Source organism: Bombina bombina, chromosome 10 (genome assembly GCF_027579735.1).
Source record: "Bombina bombina isolate aBomBom1 chromosome 10, aBomBom1.pri, whole genome shotgun sequence".
NCBI classification, from domain to species: domain Eukaryota; kingdom Metazoa; phylum Chordata; class Amphibia; order Anura; family Bombinatoridae; genus Bombina; species Bombina bombina.
In genome coordinates, this window is record NC_069508.1 from 110,693,888 (window position 1) to 110,710,167 (window position 16,280).

The following is a 16,280-nucleotide window of genomic DNA, read 5'->3' on the forward strand; positions in this document are numbered from 1 at the left end:
TAATCTGGGGGGTGTGCTGTCAGCGGCCAAGACAGCACATCTAGACCACTATCGCATACCGGCTGGCAACTGCATAGTATAGAATTTTGACTCTCCCCACCTTCTTCCCATAATAGACACCATAATTATTGATATAGAGGGACGCCATACCCTAGATTTTTAATGTCTGGAATAACATTTACTGGTTGGATTGATATAGTCGTAGTCAGATAGTTAAATAGTCTCTTACTATATCCCACAAAGTCACTACTGTTCATTATTTGAATCTCCTGAAAATATTAACTAAGTTGGTTCTCTAATTACTAAACTTGACCATTCTAGACTCTGGACCCAAAAGTAATCCTTTGATTTATCTTCTCTGATGTTGACCATGAATGCCTTGTTGCGTCTCAGGTTGCGATTATACATTAGACCTAATTATAGTTCTGAGGGTCCAAGAGTAGCCCTATATGTTTTATTTTGATTGCTACTTTTAGACGCAACTGATTCTTATTTTTTGAAGTTCATTACCACACAGTTTTTAAAAATATTATTATATTGTTTATTTTATATAGATAAAACATGGTTCATTATTTAACTACACATTATGTAAAACAAGAAAAACAAGGTTGTATGTTGAGACCCAAGAGTGGCCTCATTCTGACCATTATTGCCTTCTGTATTTTTTTCTTTTCTTTCTACTTTGTTCCAATGCAGGGTCCAAAAGTGGCCCTATGTGTCATTTAGAGGGCATAGAGTTATCTTCCGGCAAGCTTTTTTATTTACTATTTACTTATCTTCAACATCTTCATATGACTAAGATATATTTATCCAATATGACTTGCAGTATATTTAATGTTGGCAAGAATTGTATGTTTGGATTATTCTGTTGTTGTTTATTTTGTGCTTGTATGCCGGAATTGAACCTCAATAAAAATATAAAAAAAAATAAAAAAAAATATATGTTTGATACCACTGAGCCGTCCACCTCTGAGGAGTCTCCGTCCCGTGAGGTGTGCACCCTACAGTCATCTCCTAATACACATGCAGCTTCCCGTAGCACTCCTAATCCTCCATCTGGAGGGGCCCTTTTACTGCCAGACTTTACTGAACAGTTACAAATGGCAATGTCTGCGGCATTTAGTGCTTTACCTCGCCCTGCTAAGCGCAAGCGAAAGGTCAAATATTGCTATCCTTCCCAGCGGTAATCTACTAGCTTATTGGATTTATCTGATACAAAATTATCCGTTGATGAAGGTGCCTCTGATTCTTCAGAGGGTGCTTTTTCTGGGTCAGAATCTGCTGCCTCTAATCCTCCAGCTACGGAGGAACCAGACTTCAGATTTAGGATTGAGCATCTATGCTTTCTGCTGAATGAAGTTTTGGCTACGTTAGAGGTTCCAGAGCCCAAATTGCCTGTGGAACCTTTGATTCCTAAATTAAATAAGGTCTACGGGTACAGGGTTGTACCACAAACTTTTCCGTTCCCCGTAAGGATGGCTAACATTATTAAGAATGATTGGGAAAGAATTGGTTCTTCATTTTCCCCTTCTTCCTCTTTTAAAAAGTTGTTCCCGGTCCCGGACTCTCAATTGGAGTTGTGGGGTTCCATCCCCAAGGTGGATGGCACTATCTCCATGCTTGCTAAGCGCACTACTATCCCGCTTGAGGATAGTTCGTCGTTTAAAGAGCCCATGGATAAGAAGATAGAAACTCTGTTAAGAAAGATGTTTCAACATACAGGATATTTATTTCAACCGGCAGCTGTTGCTGCGGTTGCTGGAGCGGCTGCCTACTGGTGTGACTCCTTATCTGAGTTGATCAAGGTAGAGGGTCCCCTCAACTTGATCCAGGAAATAATTAAGGCCTTATGGGTGGCTAATTCTTTTATTTGTGATGCAAATTATTCGCCTGAATGCCAAGGCTTCAGGTTATAATGTTCAAGCCCATAGGGCACTCTGGCTGAAGTCCTAGTCTGCGGACATGACTTCTAAGTCAAGACTTCTTTCCCTCCCATTTAAGGAAAATATTCTATTTGGTCCAGGCCTGGACTCAATTATCTCCACGGTTACTGAAGGCAAAGGTGCCTTTTTACCGCAGGATAAGAAGAACAAGCCTAAGGGACAAGGTCCTAATTTCCGTTCCCTTTTATTCGGATAAATCCCAACGTCAGCAGCCTTCCACAAAGCCCGAGCAATCCAAGGGGACTTGGTAACCGGCTCAGTCCTGGAATAAATCCAAGCAGAGCAAGAAGCCCGCCAAGACAGTCGGCATGAAGGGGCGGCCCCCGATCCAGATATGGATCTTGTAGGGGGCAGACTGTTTATCTTTTCGGACGCTTGGTTTGGGGACGTACAAGACCCGTAGGTCCTGGAGGTCATCGCTCAGGGATACAAGATAGGTTTCAAGTTTCATCCACCCAGGGGAAGATTCCTCCTATCGAACCTGTCTTCAAGGCCAGAAAAGAGAGAAGCCTTTCTGGGGTGCGTGAGGGATCTCTCCTCCCTTGGAGTCATTGTCCCAGTACCTCTTGCAGAAAGAGATATGGGGTACTATTCAAACCTTTTTGTGGTCTCAAGGAGGGAACTTTCCACCCGATTCTGGACCTAAAGTGCTTAAACAAATTCATATCTTTCCCCTCGTTCAAGATGGAGACAATAAGGTCCATCCTTCCTTTAGTTCTGCAAGGACAGTTCATGACCACTATAGATCTGAAGGATGCTTACCTTCACGTTCCAATACACAAGAAACACTTCAAGTTCCGAAGGTTTGCGTTCCTGGACCAGCACTTCCAGTTTATTGCACATCCTGGTCTAGCTACTGTTCGAAGAGTTTTTACAAAGGTTCTAGGGGCACTGCTTGCAGTGGCCAGAACCAGAGGTATAGCAGTAGCTCCATACTTGGACGATATTCTGGTTCAAGCACCATCCTGTCGTCTGGCAGAAGACCATTCGAAATCTCTTCTTTTTTCTTCTTCAATCTCATAGGTGGAAGATAAACTTAGAAAAGTTATCTTATTCCCAGTACCAGGGGGGAATTTCTGGGTACTATAATAGACTCCATATCCATGAGGATATTCCTTACAGACCAGAGACATTATAAGCTAACTTCCGCTTGTCTTGCCCTCCAGACCTCCTTAAGGCCTTCTGTGGCTCGGTGTATGGAAGCGATTGGTATCATGGTGTCCAGCATGGACATCATTCCTTATGCCAGATTCCATCTCAGACCACTTCAGCTGTGCATGCTAAGACAGTGGAACGGCGATCATTCAGATCTGTCTCAACAGATCTCTCTGGACAACCAGTCGAGAGAATCGCTCTTCTGGTGGCTCTGTCCAGATCACCTGTCCCCAGGGACAGCCTCCTTGAGACCATCCTTGGAGATTGTGACTATGGACACAAGTCTATAAGGATGGGGAGCTGTTTGGGGTGCCAGGAAAGCACAGGGCCTGTGGACTCAAGAGAAATCTCTCCTCCCAATCAACATTTTTGAACTTTGAGCGATCTTCAATGCTCTGAAGGCTTGGCCTCTTCTGGGTTCGTCCCAGTTTCAGATTCCAATCAGACAACATAACCTCTGTGTCTTACATAAACCATGGGGGTGGGGGGGGACACGAGGAGCTCCCTAGCAATGAGGGAAGTATCTCGGATTCTGGAGTGAGCGGAAGCCCACAACTGCTCACTTTCAGCGATCCCCATTCCGGGTGTGGACAACTGGGAAGCGGATTTCCTCAGCAGACAATCCTTTCATCCGGGTGAATGGTCTCCATCCCGAGGTATTTTCAGAGATTTGCAACAAATAGGGGACGCCGAAGATGGATCTAATGGCGTCCCGGCTCAATTCCAAGGCACCCATATATGGGTCACGGTCCAGGGATCCTCAGGCGGAGCTAATAGATGCATTAGCAGTGCCTTGGAGGTTCAATCTAATTTACATATTTCCGATGTTACCTCTTCTCCCTCGTGTAGTGGTCCGCATCGAGCAGGCATCAGTGATACTGTTCGCTCCATTGTGGCTGCGAAGGATGTGGTTCGCGAACCTGGTAGGGATGTCCTCATCTCCTCCGTGGAAGTTACCTTGTCACAGGGATCTGCTGGGACAGGGTCCTTTTATTCATCAAAATCTAAATTCTATGAAGGTGACTGCGTGGGGATTGAACGCTTAGTCTTAGCCAAGAGAGGTTTCTCTGAAAGGGTTATTGACACTCTCTCATTCAGGGTCATGAGCCTGTTACTCTTCGTGTCTATCATAAGGTGTATAGAGCTTACTTATTCTGGTGCGAAGTGCGTGGAAAACACAATTTATACTTGCCTAATAAATTAATTTATTTAATGGTGGTGAGAGTCCACAAGAAATCATCCTTATACAGGGAGTGCAGAATTATTAGGCAAATGAGTATTTTGACCACATCATCCTCTTTATGCATGTTGTCTTACTCCAAGCTGTATAGGCTCGAAAGCCTACTACCAATTAAGCATATTAGGTGATGTGCATCTCTGTAATGAGAAGGGGTGTGGTCTAATGACATCAACACCCTATATCAGGTGTGCATAATTATTAGGCAACTTCCTTTCCTTTGGCAAAATGGGTCAAAAGGACTTGACAGGCTCAGAAAAGTCAAAAATAGTGAGATATCTTGCAGAGGGATGCAGCACTCTTAAAATTGCAAAGCTTCTGAAGCGTGATCATCGAACAATCAAGCGTTTCATTCAAAATAGTCAACAGGGTCGCAAGAAGCGTGTGGAAAAACCAAGGCGCAAAATAACTGTCCATGAACTGAGAAAAGTCAAGCGTGCAGCTGCCAAGATGCCACTTGCCACCAGTTTGGCCATATTTCAGAGCTGCAACATCACTGGAGTGCCCAAAAGCACAAGGTGTGCAATACTCAGAGACATGGCCAAGGTAAGAAAGGCTGAAAGACGACCACCACTGAACAAGACACACAAGCTGAAACGTCAAGACTGGGCCAAGAAATATCTCAAGACTGATTTTTCTAAGGTTTTATGGACTGATGAAATGAGAGTGAGTCTTGATGGGCCAGATGGATGGGCCCGTGGCTGGATTGGTAAAGGGCAGAGAGCTCCAGTCCGACTCCGACGCCAGCAAGGTGGAGGTGGAGTACTGGTTTGGGCTGGTATCATCAAAGATGAGCTTGTGGGGCCTTTTTGGGTTGAGGATGGAGTCAAGCTCAACTCCCAGTCCTACTGCCAGTTTCTGGAAGATACCTTCTTCAAGCAGTGGTACAGGAAGAAGTCTGCATCCTTCAAGAAAAACATGATTTTCATGCAGGACAATGCTCCATCACACGCGTCCAAGTACTCCACAGCGTGGCTGGCAAGAAAGGGTATAAAAGAAGAAAATCTAATGACATGGCCTCCTTGTTCACCTGATCTGAACCCCATTGAGAACCTGTGGTCCATCATCAAATGTGAGATTTACAAGGAGGGAAAACAGTACACCTCTCTGAACAGTGTCTGGGAGGCTGTGGTTGCTGCTGCACGCAATGTTGATGGTGAACAGATCAAAACACTGACAGAATCCATGGATGGAAGGCTTTTGAGTGTCCTTGCAAAGAAAGGTGGCTATATTGGTCACTGATTTGTTTTTGTTTTGTTTTTGAATGTCAGAAATGTATATTTCTCCAACATAGGTGTGTCCGGTCCACGGCATCATCCTTACTTGTGGGATATTCTCTTCCCCAACAGGAAATGGCAAAGAGCCCAGCAAAGCTGGTCACATGATCCCTCCTAGGCTCCGCCTTCCCCAGTCATTCTCTTTGCCGTTGCACAGGCAACATCTCCACGGAGATGGCTCAGAGTTTTTTGGTGTTTAAATGTAGTTTTTATTCTTCAATCAAGAGTTTTTTATTTTAAAATAGTGCTGGTATGTACTATTTACTCTGAAACAGAAAAGAGATGAAGATTTCTGTTTGTAAGAGGAAAATGATTTTAGCAACCGTTACTAAAATCGAGGGCTGTTTCCACACAGGACTGTTGAGAGGAATTAACTTCAGTTGGGGGAAACAGTGAGCAGACTTTGGCTGCTTGAGGTATGACACATTTCTAACAAGACTTGGTAATGCTGGAAGCTGTCATTTTCCCTATGGGATCCGGTAAGCCATTTTCTTAATTTTCAATATAAGAATACAAGGGCTTCACAAGGGCTTTAAAGACTGGTAGACATTTTTCTGGGCCAAAACGATTACTATATAAGCATGTTTAATGGTTTATAACTTAGGAGAGTTATTTTAATCTTGGCAACTTGTTAAAAAAACGGACAGGCACTGTATTGGACACCTTTTCACTGGGGGCCTTTTCTAGTCATAGGCAGAGCCTCATTTTCGCGCCACTAATGCGCAGTTGTTTTTGAGAAGCAAGGCATGCAGATGCATGTGTGAGGAGCTCAGATCCACTGAAAAAGCTTATTGAAGGGTCATTTGGTATCGTATTCCCCTCTGGGCTTGGTTGGGTCTCAGCAAAGCAGATACCAGGGACTGTATAGGGGTTAAATGTAAAAACGGCTCCGGTTCCATTATTTTAAGAGTTAAAGCTTTCAAATTTGGTGTGCAATACTTTTAAGGCTTTATGACACTGTGGTGAAATTTTGGTGAATTTTGAACATTTCCTTCATACTTTTGCGTATATTCAGTAAAAAAGTGTGTTCAGTTTAAAATTTAAAGAGACAGTAACGGTTTTATTTTAAAACGTTTTTTGTGCTTTGTTACCAAGTTTATGCCTATTAACATGTCTGAACTATCAGATAGACGATGTTCTGTATGTTCGGAAGCCAAGGTTCCTATCCATTTAAATATATGTGATAATTGTGACAAACAAAGTAGGGACAATGATACCACTGATAATAATGTTGCCCAAAACGATTCCTTAAGTGAGGGGAGTAAGCATGGTACTGCATCATCCCCTTCTATGTCTACACCAGTCTTGCCCACTCAGGAGGCCCCTAGTACATCTAGTGCGCCAATCCTCCTTACTATGCAACAATTAACGGCTGTAATGGATAATTCTATTAAAAACATTTTAGCCAAAATGCCCACTTATCAGCGAAAGCGCGACTGCTCTGTTTTAGATACTGAAGAGCATGAGGACGCTGATGATAATGGTTCTGACATGCCCTTACACCAGTCTGAAGGGGCTAGGGAGGTTTTGTCTGAGGGAGAAATTTCAGATTCAGGAAAAATTTCTCAACAAGCTGAACCTGATGTTATTACATTTAAATTTAAATTGGAACATCTCCGCGCTCTGCTTAAGGAGGTGTTATCTACTCTGGATGATTGTGACAATTTGGTCATTCCAGAGAAATTATGTAAAATGGACAGGTTCCTAGAGGTCCCGGTGCCCCCCGAAGCTTTTCCTATACCCAAGCGGGTGGCGGACATTGTAAATAAAGAATGGGAAAGGCCCGGCATACCTTTTGTCTCTCCCCCTATATTTAAGAAATTATTTCCTATGGTCGACCCCAGGAAGGACTTATGGCAGACAGTCCCCAAGGTCGAGGGGGCGGTTTCTACTCTAAACAAACGCACCACTATCCCTATAGAAAATAGTTGTGCTTTTAAAGATCCTATGGACAAAAAATTAGAGGGTTTGCTTAAAAAGATGTTTGTTCAGCAAGGTTACCTTCTACAACCAATTTCATGCATTGTTCCTGTCACTACAGCAGCGTGTTTCTGGTTCGAGGAACTAGAAAAGTTGCTCAATCAAGCATCCTCTTATGAGGAGGTTATGGGCAGAGTTCAAGCACTTAAGTTGGCTAACTCTTTTACCTTAGATGCCACTTTGCAATTAGCTAGATTAGCGGCGAAAAATTCAGGGTTTGCTATTGTGGCGCGCAGAGCGCTTTGGCTAAAGTCTTGGTCAGCGGATGCGTCCTCCAAGAACAAATTGCTTAACATACCTTTCAAGGGGAAAACGCTGTTTGGCCCTGACTTGAAAGAGATTATTTCAGATATCACTGGGGGTAAGGGCCACGCCCTTCCTCAGGATAGGTCTTTTAAGGCTAAAAATAAACCAAATTTTCGTCCCTTTCGCAGAAACGGACCAGCCTCAAGTTCTACATCCTCTAAGCAAGAGGGTAATACTTCTCAAACCAAGCCAGCCTGGAGGCCAATGCAAGGCTGGAACAAAGGTAAGCAGGCCAAGAAACCTGCCACTGCTACCAAGACAGCATGAGATGTTGGCCCCCGATCCGGGACCGGATCTGGTGGGGGGCAGACTTTCTCTCTTCGCTCAGGCTTGGGCAAGAGATGTTCTGGATCCTTGGGCGCTAGAAATAGTCTCCCAAGGTTATCTTCTGGAATTCAAGGAGCTACCCCCAAGGGGAAGGTTCCACAGGTCTCAATTGTCTTCAGACCACATAAAAAGACAGGCATTCTTACATTGTGTAGAAGACCTGTTAAAAATGGGAGTGATTCATCCTGTTCCATTAGGAGAACAAGGGATGGGATTCTACTCCAATCTGTTCATAGTTCCCAAAAAAGAGGGAACATACAGACAAATCTTAGATCTCAAGATCCTAAACAAATTTCTCAAGGTTCCATCGTTCAAAATGGAAACCATTCGGACAATTCTTCCTACCATCCAGGAAGGTCAATTCATGACCACGGTGGATTTAAAGGATGCGTATCTTCATATTCCTATCCACAAGGAACATCATCGGTTCCTAAGGTTCGCCTTTCTGGACAAGCATTACCAGTTTGTGGCACTTCCATTCGGATTAGCCACTGCTCCAAGAATTTTCACAAAGGTACTAGGGTCCCTTCTAGCGGTGCTAAGACCAAGGGGCATTGCAGTAGTACCTTACTTGGACGACATACTGATTCAAGCGTCGTCTCTACCACAAGCAAAGGCTCATACGGACATTGTCCTGGCCTTTCTCAGATCTCACGGGTGGAAAGTGAACGTAGAAAAAAGTTCTCTATCCCCGTCAACAAGAGTTCCCTTCTTGGGAACAATAATAGACTCCTTAGAAATGAGGATTTTTCTGACAGAGGCCAGAAAATCAAAACTTCTAAGCTCTTGTCAAGTACTTCATTCTGTTCTTCTTCCTTCCATAGCGCAGTGCATGGAAGTAATAGGTTTGATGGTCGCGGCAATGGACATAGTTCCTTTTGCGCGAATTCATCTCAGACCATTACAACTGTGCATGCTCAGTCAGTGGAATGGGGATTATACAGACTTGTCTCCGACGATATAAGTAGATCAGAGGACCAGAGATTCACTCCGTTGGTGGCTGACCCTGGACAACCTGTCACAAGGGATGAGCTTCCGCAGAGTGGGTCATTGTCACGACCGACGCCAGTCTGGTGGGCTGGGGCGCGGTCTGGGAACCCCTGAAAGCTCAGGGTCTTTGGTCTCGGGAAGAATCTCTTCTCCCGATAAATATTCTGGAACTGAGAGCGATATTCAATGCTCTCAAGGCTTGGCCTCAGCTAGCAAAGGCCAAATTCATAAGGTTTCAATCAGACAACATGACGACTGTTGCGTATATCTCATTCCCAGGCTGGTAGCCAGGATCAAACAGGAGAGGGTATCGGTGATCTTGATAGCTCCTGCGTGGCCACGCAGGACTTGGTATGCAGATCTGGTGAATATGTCATCGGCTCCACCATGGAAGCTACCTTTGAGACAGGACCTTCTTGTTCAAGGTCCGTTCGAACATCCGAATCTGGCCTCACTCCAACTGACTGCTTGGAGATTGAACGCTTGATTTTATCAAAGCGAGGGTTCTCAGATTCTGTCATTGATACTCTTGTTCAGGCTAGAAAGCCTGTAACTAGAAAAATCTACCATAAAATATGGAAAAAATATATCTGTTGGTGTGAATCTAAAGGATTCCCTTGGAACAAGATAAAAATTCCTAGGATTCTATCCTTCAAGAAGGTTTGGAGAAAGGATTATCTGCAAGTTCTTTGAAGGGACAGATTTCTGCTTTATCTGTTTTACTTCACAAAAAGCTGGCGGCTGTGCCAGATGTTCAAGCTTTTGTTCAGGCTCTGGTTAGAATCAAGCCTGTTTACAAACCTTTGACTCCTCCTTGGAGTCTCAATTTAGTTCTTTCAGTTCTTCAGGGGGTTCCGTTTGAACCCCTACATTCCGTTGATATCAAGTTATTTTGGAAAGTTTTGTTTTTGGTTGCAATTTCTTCTGCTAGAAGAGTTTCAGAGTTATCTGCTCTGCAGTGTTCTCCTCCTTATCTGGTGTTCCATGCAGATAAGGTGGTTTTGCGTACTAAACCTGGTTTTCTTCCGAAAGTTGTTTCTAACAAAAACATTAACCAGGAGATAGTCGTGCCTTCTTTGTGTCCGAATCCAGTTTCAAAGAAGGAACGTTTGTTGCACAATTTGGATGTAGTTCGTGCTCTAAAATTCTATTTAGAGGCTACAAAGGATTTCAGACAAACATCTTCCTTGTTTGTTGTTTATTCTGGTAAAAGGAGAGGTCAAAAAGCAACTTCTACCTCTCTCTCTTTTTGGCTTAAAAGCATCATCAGATTGGCTTATGAGACTGCCGGACGGCAGCCTCCTGAAAGAATCACAGCTCATTCCACTAGGGCCGTGGCTTCCACATGGGCCTTCAAGAACTAGGCTTCTGTTGATCAGATATGTAAGGCAGCGACTTGGTCTTCACTGCACACTTTTACCAAATTTTACAAATTTGATACTTTTGCTTCTTCTGAGGCTATTTTTGGGAGAAAGGTTTTGCAAGCCGTGGTGCCTTCCATCTAGGTGACCTGATTTGCTCCCTCCCATCATCCGTGTCCTAAAGCTTTGGTATTGGTTCCCACAAGTAAGGATGACGCCGTGGACCGGACACACCTATTTTGGAGAAAACAGAATTTATGTTTACCTGATAAATTACTTTCTCCAACGGTGTGTCCGGTCCACGGCCCGCCCTGGTTTTTTAATCAGGTCTGATGATTTATTTTCTCTAACTACAGTCACCACGGTATCATATGATTTCTCCTATGCAAATATTCCTCCTTTACGTCGGTCGAATGACTGGGGAAGGCGGAGCCTAGGAGGGATCATGTGACCAGCTTTGCTGGGCTCTTTGCCATTTCCTGTTGGGGAAGAGAATATCCCACAAGTAAGGATGACGCCGTGGACCGGACACACCGTTGGAGAAAGTAATTTATCAGGTAAACATAAATTCTGTTTTGTGAATGTTGAGATGTTATATTGGTTTCACTGGTAAAAATAAATAATTGAAATGGGTATATATTTGTTTTTTGTTAAGTTGCCTAATAATTATGCACAGTAATAGTCACCTGCACACACAGATATCCCCCTAAAATAGCTATAACTAAAAACAAACTAAAAACTACTTCCAAAACTATTCAGCTTTGATATTAATGAGTTTTTTGGGTTCATTGAGAACATGGTTGTTGTTCAATAATAAAATTAATCCTCAACAATACAACTTGCCTAATAATTCTGCACTCCCTGTATATATATATTTTTTTTCTTCAGCACATCATTTTAAAAAAATATATATTTCTGGTTATTTTATCGTTCTTATTCCTTTTTCTAACCTCATTTTGCTTGGCTATACATTAGACTGAGGTATGTGTGAGGTGGGAGGGGTTGTATAGAGCTCTTGGGGTTTGGTAATCTCTGCCTCCTCTTAGTGGTAAAGAAGGGTAATTCTCAAGAGTAATGTATTAAATGTTTTCTAGTTGTGGTTGCAAACTTGATAATTTACTGTTTTTATTTGTTTTTAAATATCTTCAACATACAGCAGCTGCGGTGTACTCTCCTTTGTTTCTTCTGATGATGGTTATTTCAAGAAATATTAGAGACAGTTAAGTCAAAATTAAAAATGTATGATTTGAATAGGGCATGCTATTTTAAATAGTTTCCAATGTATTACTAATATTAGATTTCCTTTTTGTTCCTTTTGTATTTGTTGAAAAACATACATTTTATAAGTTCAGAAGCAGTAGTACTCTAATACTACGTATATCCCTCTTGTCCTTGGCTCACTAGATGTATTCATCTAGCTCCCAGTAGTGCATAGCAGCTCCTGAACCTACTCTTCAAGAACAAAGCAATTTTGATAATAGAAGTGTATAAATTGTTATTTATATGAAACACATGAACTAACACCCTCTAGCTGTGAAAACCTGTTAAATGCATTCAGATAAGAGGCGGCCTTCAAGAAATTAGCATATGAGCCTACCTAGGTTTTACTTTCAACTAAGAATACCAAGAGAACAAAGCAAATTTGATGATAAAAGTAAATTAGAAAGTTGTTTCAAATTCCATGCCCTATCTGAATCATGAAAGTTTCATTTGGACTTAACTATCCCTTTAATATGAAGTCCATATATTGAATGACCATGATACTCCTCTTCTGTGTGTACCTTATGGCTTTACTTTTGGTGTACATAAACTGATACTTGCAAAAGATGAGACCAAAATCTGTGGGAATAAATCACTTATCAGTAGGGGAATAGTTGGCTAAAGTACTGGTACATACCGAAAATGTTTACAGCAATGGTAATTTGGTTGTGGGTAGAGGGCGTGCATTTTTGTTTGGAGGTCCTATTTTTATTAATTAAAGCAACGGTATAAAGACTTTTATTCATTCTCTCCTTTTTCCCAGCATAGAGTTTGATCGGGATTGCGACTACTTTGCCATTGCGGGGGTGACCAAGAAGATTAAAGTTTACGAGTACGGCACAGTTATCCAGGATGCTGTGGACATTCACTATCCTGAGAATGAGATGACTTGCAATTCCAAAATTAGGTAGGTTGTGGTGTTTGAATATATTCAAAGGGTCATTATAGTGGAGAAAGTATGCGTTCTAATTTGTTGGTTTACCAGCAGTTTTCTCTTGGGAACCACAGTTCTTTGCATATCCGGAGCAAGACTTTAACTATTTGTTTAACCCCTTTAAGGGGGTCAAATAGAGTTGCAGGGACTCTAGTATTAAAATAACATGTTCTAATGAATTAAATTATCTTTTTTTTTATATATATATATATATACACTATGTATATCTCACAAAAAAACATTGTTGGTTCACTGCAGAGAAACTACACTAAAAAAGTGGTAATTTATGTCCCTTTTCCATAGTGAGAAATACATCTTCCTGGTAAAAAATGGGCCAGCTCCTAAGCTTTAGATTCTTGCATTTTAAATAAAGATAGCAAGAGAGCAAAGAAAATTTGAAAATAGGAGTAACTTAGAAAGTTGCTTAAAATTGCTGCTCTATCTGAATCATTAAAGAAAAAATGTTGGGTTTAGTGTCCCTTTAAGCTGGGTCTGTCAAGGTCACAAGCGACAGGAATAGTCTTATGTCGTCTGGCATATACAATGCTTTACCGTCTTTCTTCCTAGTTCCTTTACTCAGTTGCACTTTGTAGCTCTCTGGTTATAAAGCTCCTCTTGGAGTCAATTGCCTATATGTGTTGAAAACCACTGGCTTTCAAAAAATCTACCACATTTCATGAGTTGTACAACATGAATAATAAATATCATTCCACAGTGATAATTTTCTTTACTGGCATTGCATTTAGCCACCGAATCCAAGCAATCTAATTAGGGCAACTCTTAAAATGTAATAAACAGTCTCCAGGTCTTATATTACTTTACAAGAAACATTTTATATTCCCAACATACTTTCATTTTTGGAACCAACAATGTAAAAGAAAAAAAAAGGAATTAATCCAAATAACATAAAAAAAATATTGGACGGATTTTTAAGCTTTACTAAAAAGAACATAGCAGAACTAAGTGGGATTAGGAACTGGAGAGCATATACATAGTTTGAGATATTTACAAGTTTTGAAGTTGTTATGCCTACATAAAATATTTATTCCTCTAGCCTCTTGGGATTGCTACTTAACCTGTCCAGTCTGGGGTGAATATTTGAAAGAAATGGATTGCAAGCTCTGCTGTTTTCTTTTTTCTCTTGTAAGGTGTATCCAGTCCACGGATCATCCATTACTTGTGGGATATTCTCATTCCCAACAGGAAGTTGCAAGAGGACACCCACAGCAGAGCTGTAATATAGCTCCTCCCCTAACTGTCATAGCCAGTCATTCTCTTGCAACTCTCAACAAGCTAGGATGTTGTAGGAGAGAGTGGTTAAATATAGTTAGTTTATTTTCTTCAATCAAAAGTTTGTTATTTTTAAATAGTACCGGAGTTGTGCTATTTTATCTCAGGCAGTAAATAGAAGAAGAATCTGCCTGAGGTTTCTATGATCTTAGCAGGTTGTAACTAAGATCCATTGCTATTCTCACATATGTCTGAGGGGATTACACAGATGAGGTAACTTCAGCGAGAGAATGGCGTGCAGTTTATTCTGCTATCAGGTATGTGCAGTTATAATTTTTTCTAGAGATGGAAAACACTAGAAAATGCTGCTGATACCGGATTAATGTAATTTAAGCCTGAATACAGTGATTTAATAACGACTGGTATCATGCTTACTCCCAGGGGTAATACCCTTATGATATTGCAATATAAACGTTTGCTGGCATGTTTAATCGTTTTATATATGCATTGGTGATAAAACTTTATTGGGGCCTAGTTTTTTCCACATGGCTGGCTTAAATTTTGACTAGAAACAGTTTTACTGAGGCTTTCCACTGTTATAGTATAAAAGTTACAGTTGGTGCAGTTAAAATTACAAACTGTGACATCCAGCTTCCCTCAGGAGTCCCCTTTATGCTATAGGACATCTCTAAAGGGCTCAAAGGCTTTCCAAAGTCGTTTATTGGGGAAGGTAGGACCACAGCTTGCTGTGGCAGTTGGTTGTGACTGTTAAACGTCTATTTTGTTTTTTTGATCCGTTTTTTGAACTTAGGGGTTAATCATCCATTCCAAGTGGAAGATGATTTTAGCAGACAGTAACTAAAATCCTTTGCTGTTTCCACATAGGACTGTTGAGATGAAGTAACTTCAGTTGGGGGAAACAGTTAGCAGACTTTTCTGCTTAAGGTATGACTAGCCATATTTCTAACAAGACTGTGTAATGCTGGAAGGCTGTCATTTCCCCTAATGGGGACCAGTAAGCCATTTTCTTAGTCTCAAGCAGAATAAAGGGCTTAATATGGGCTATAAAACTGGTAGACACTTTTATGGGCAGAATCGATTGCTTTATTTGGGCATTTTATACATGTTTATGCTGGTATTTCACACTTATAAACTTGGGGAACGTTTTTTAACGTCAGGCACTATGTTAGACACCTTTTCCAGTCAGGAAGGGCCTTCCCAGTTGTAGGCTGAGCCTCATTTTCGCACCATTACTGCGCAGTTGTTTTTGAGAGCAAGACATGCAGATGCATGTGTGAGGACCTGAAAATAGTTGGAAAAGTTCCTAGAAGGCGTCATTTGGTATCGTATTCCCCTCTGGGCTTGGTAGAGTCGCAGCAAAGGCTGTAGCTGGGACTGTAGAGGGGTTAAAACTATAACCGGCTCCGGTTTCGTTATTTTAAGGGTTAAAGCTCTGAAAATTGGTGTGCAATACTTTTAATGCTTTAAGACACTGTGGTGAAATTTTGGTAAAATTTGAACAATTCCTTCATATTCTTTCGCATATTCAGTAATAAAGTGTGCTCTGTTTAAAATTTAAAGAGACAGTAACGGTTTTGTTTTAAAACGGTTTTTGTGTTTTACTGACAAGTTTAAGCCTGTTTAACATGTCTGTGCCTTCAGATAAGCTATGTTCTATATGTATGAAAGTCAATGTGTCTCCCCCTTCTAAATTATGTGATAATTGTGCCAAAGCGTCCAAACAAAGTAAGGACAGTACTGTCACAGATAATGAAGTTGCCCAAGATGATTCATCAGATGAAGGGAGTAGACATGGTTCTACATCATCTCCTTCTGTGTCTACACCAGTTTTGCCCACGCAGGAGGCCCCTAGTACTTCTAGCGCGCCAATGCTTATTACCATGCAACAATTGACGGCTGTAATGGATAACTCCATAGCAAATATTTTATCCAAAATGCCTGCATATCAGAGAAAGCGCGATTGCTCTGTTTTAAACACTGAAGAGCAGGAGGGCGCTGATGATAATTGTTCTGTCATACCCTCACACCAATCTGAAGGGGCCATGAGGGAGGTTTTGTCAGATGGGGAAATTTCAGATTCAGGAAAAATTTCCCAACATGCTGAACCTGATGTTGTGACATTAAAATTTAAATTAGAACATCTCCGCGCACTGCTTAAGGAGGTGTTATCTACTCTGGATGATTGTGACAACCTGGTCATTCCAGAAAAATTATGCAAGATGGACAAGTTCCTAGAGGTTCCGGTGCACCCCGACGCTT

The 16,280-nt window shown here is 41.6% G+C and overlaps 1 protein-coding gene across 1 annotated transcript in view; it reads left to right on the forward strand.

Annotated features, from left to right (window-relative positions):
• COP1 (COP1 E3 ubiquitin ligase) overlaps positions 1 to 16,280 on the forward strand; it is a gene marked incomplete in the record, with an annotated part of 548,256 nt that overhangs the window by 219,289 nt on the left and 312,687 nt on the right. The window contains 1 exon segment of the mRNA XM_053693305.1: positions 12,600 to 12,743. Coding sequence (XP_053549280.1) covers positions 12,600 to 12,743 — 144 coding nt within the window.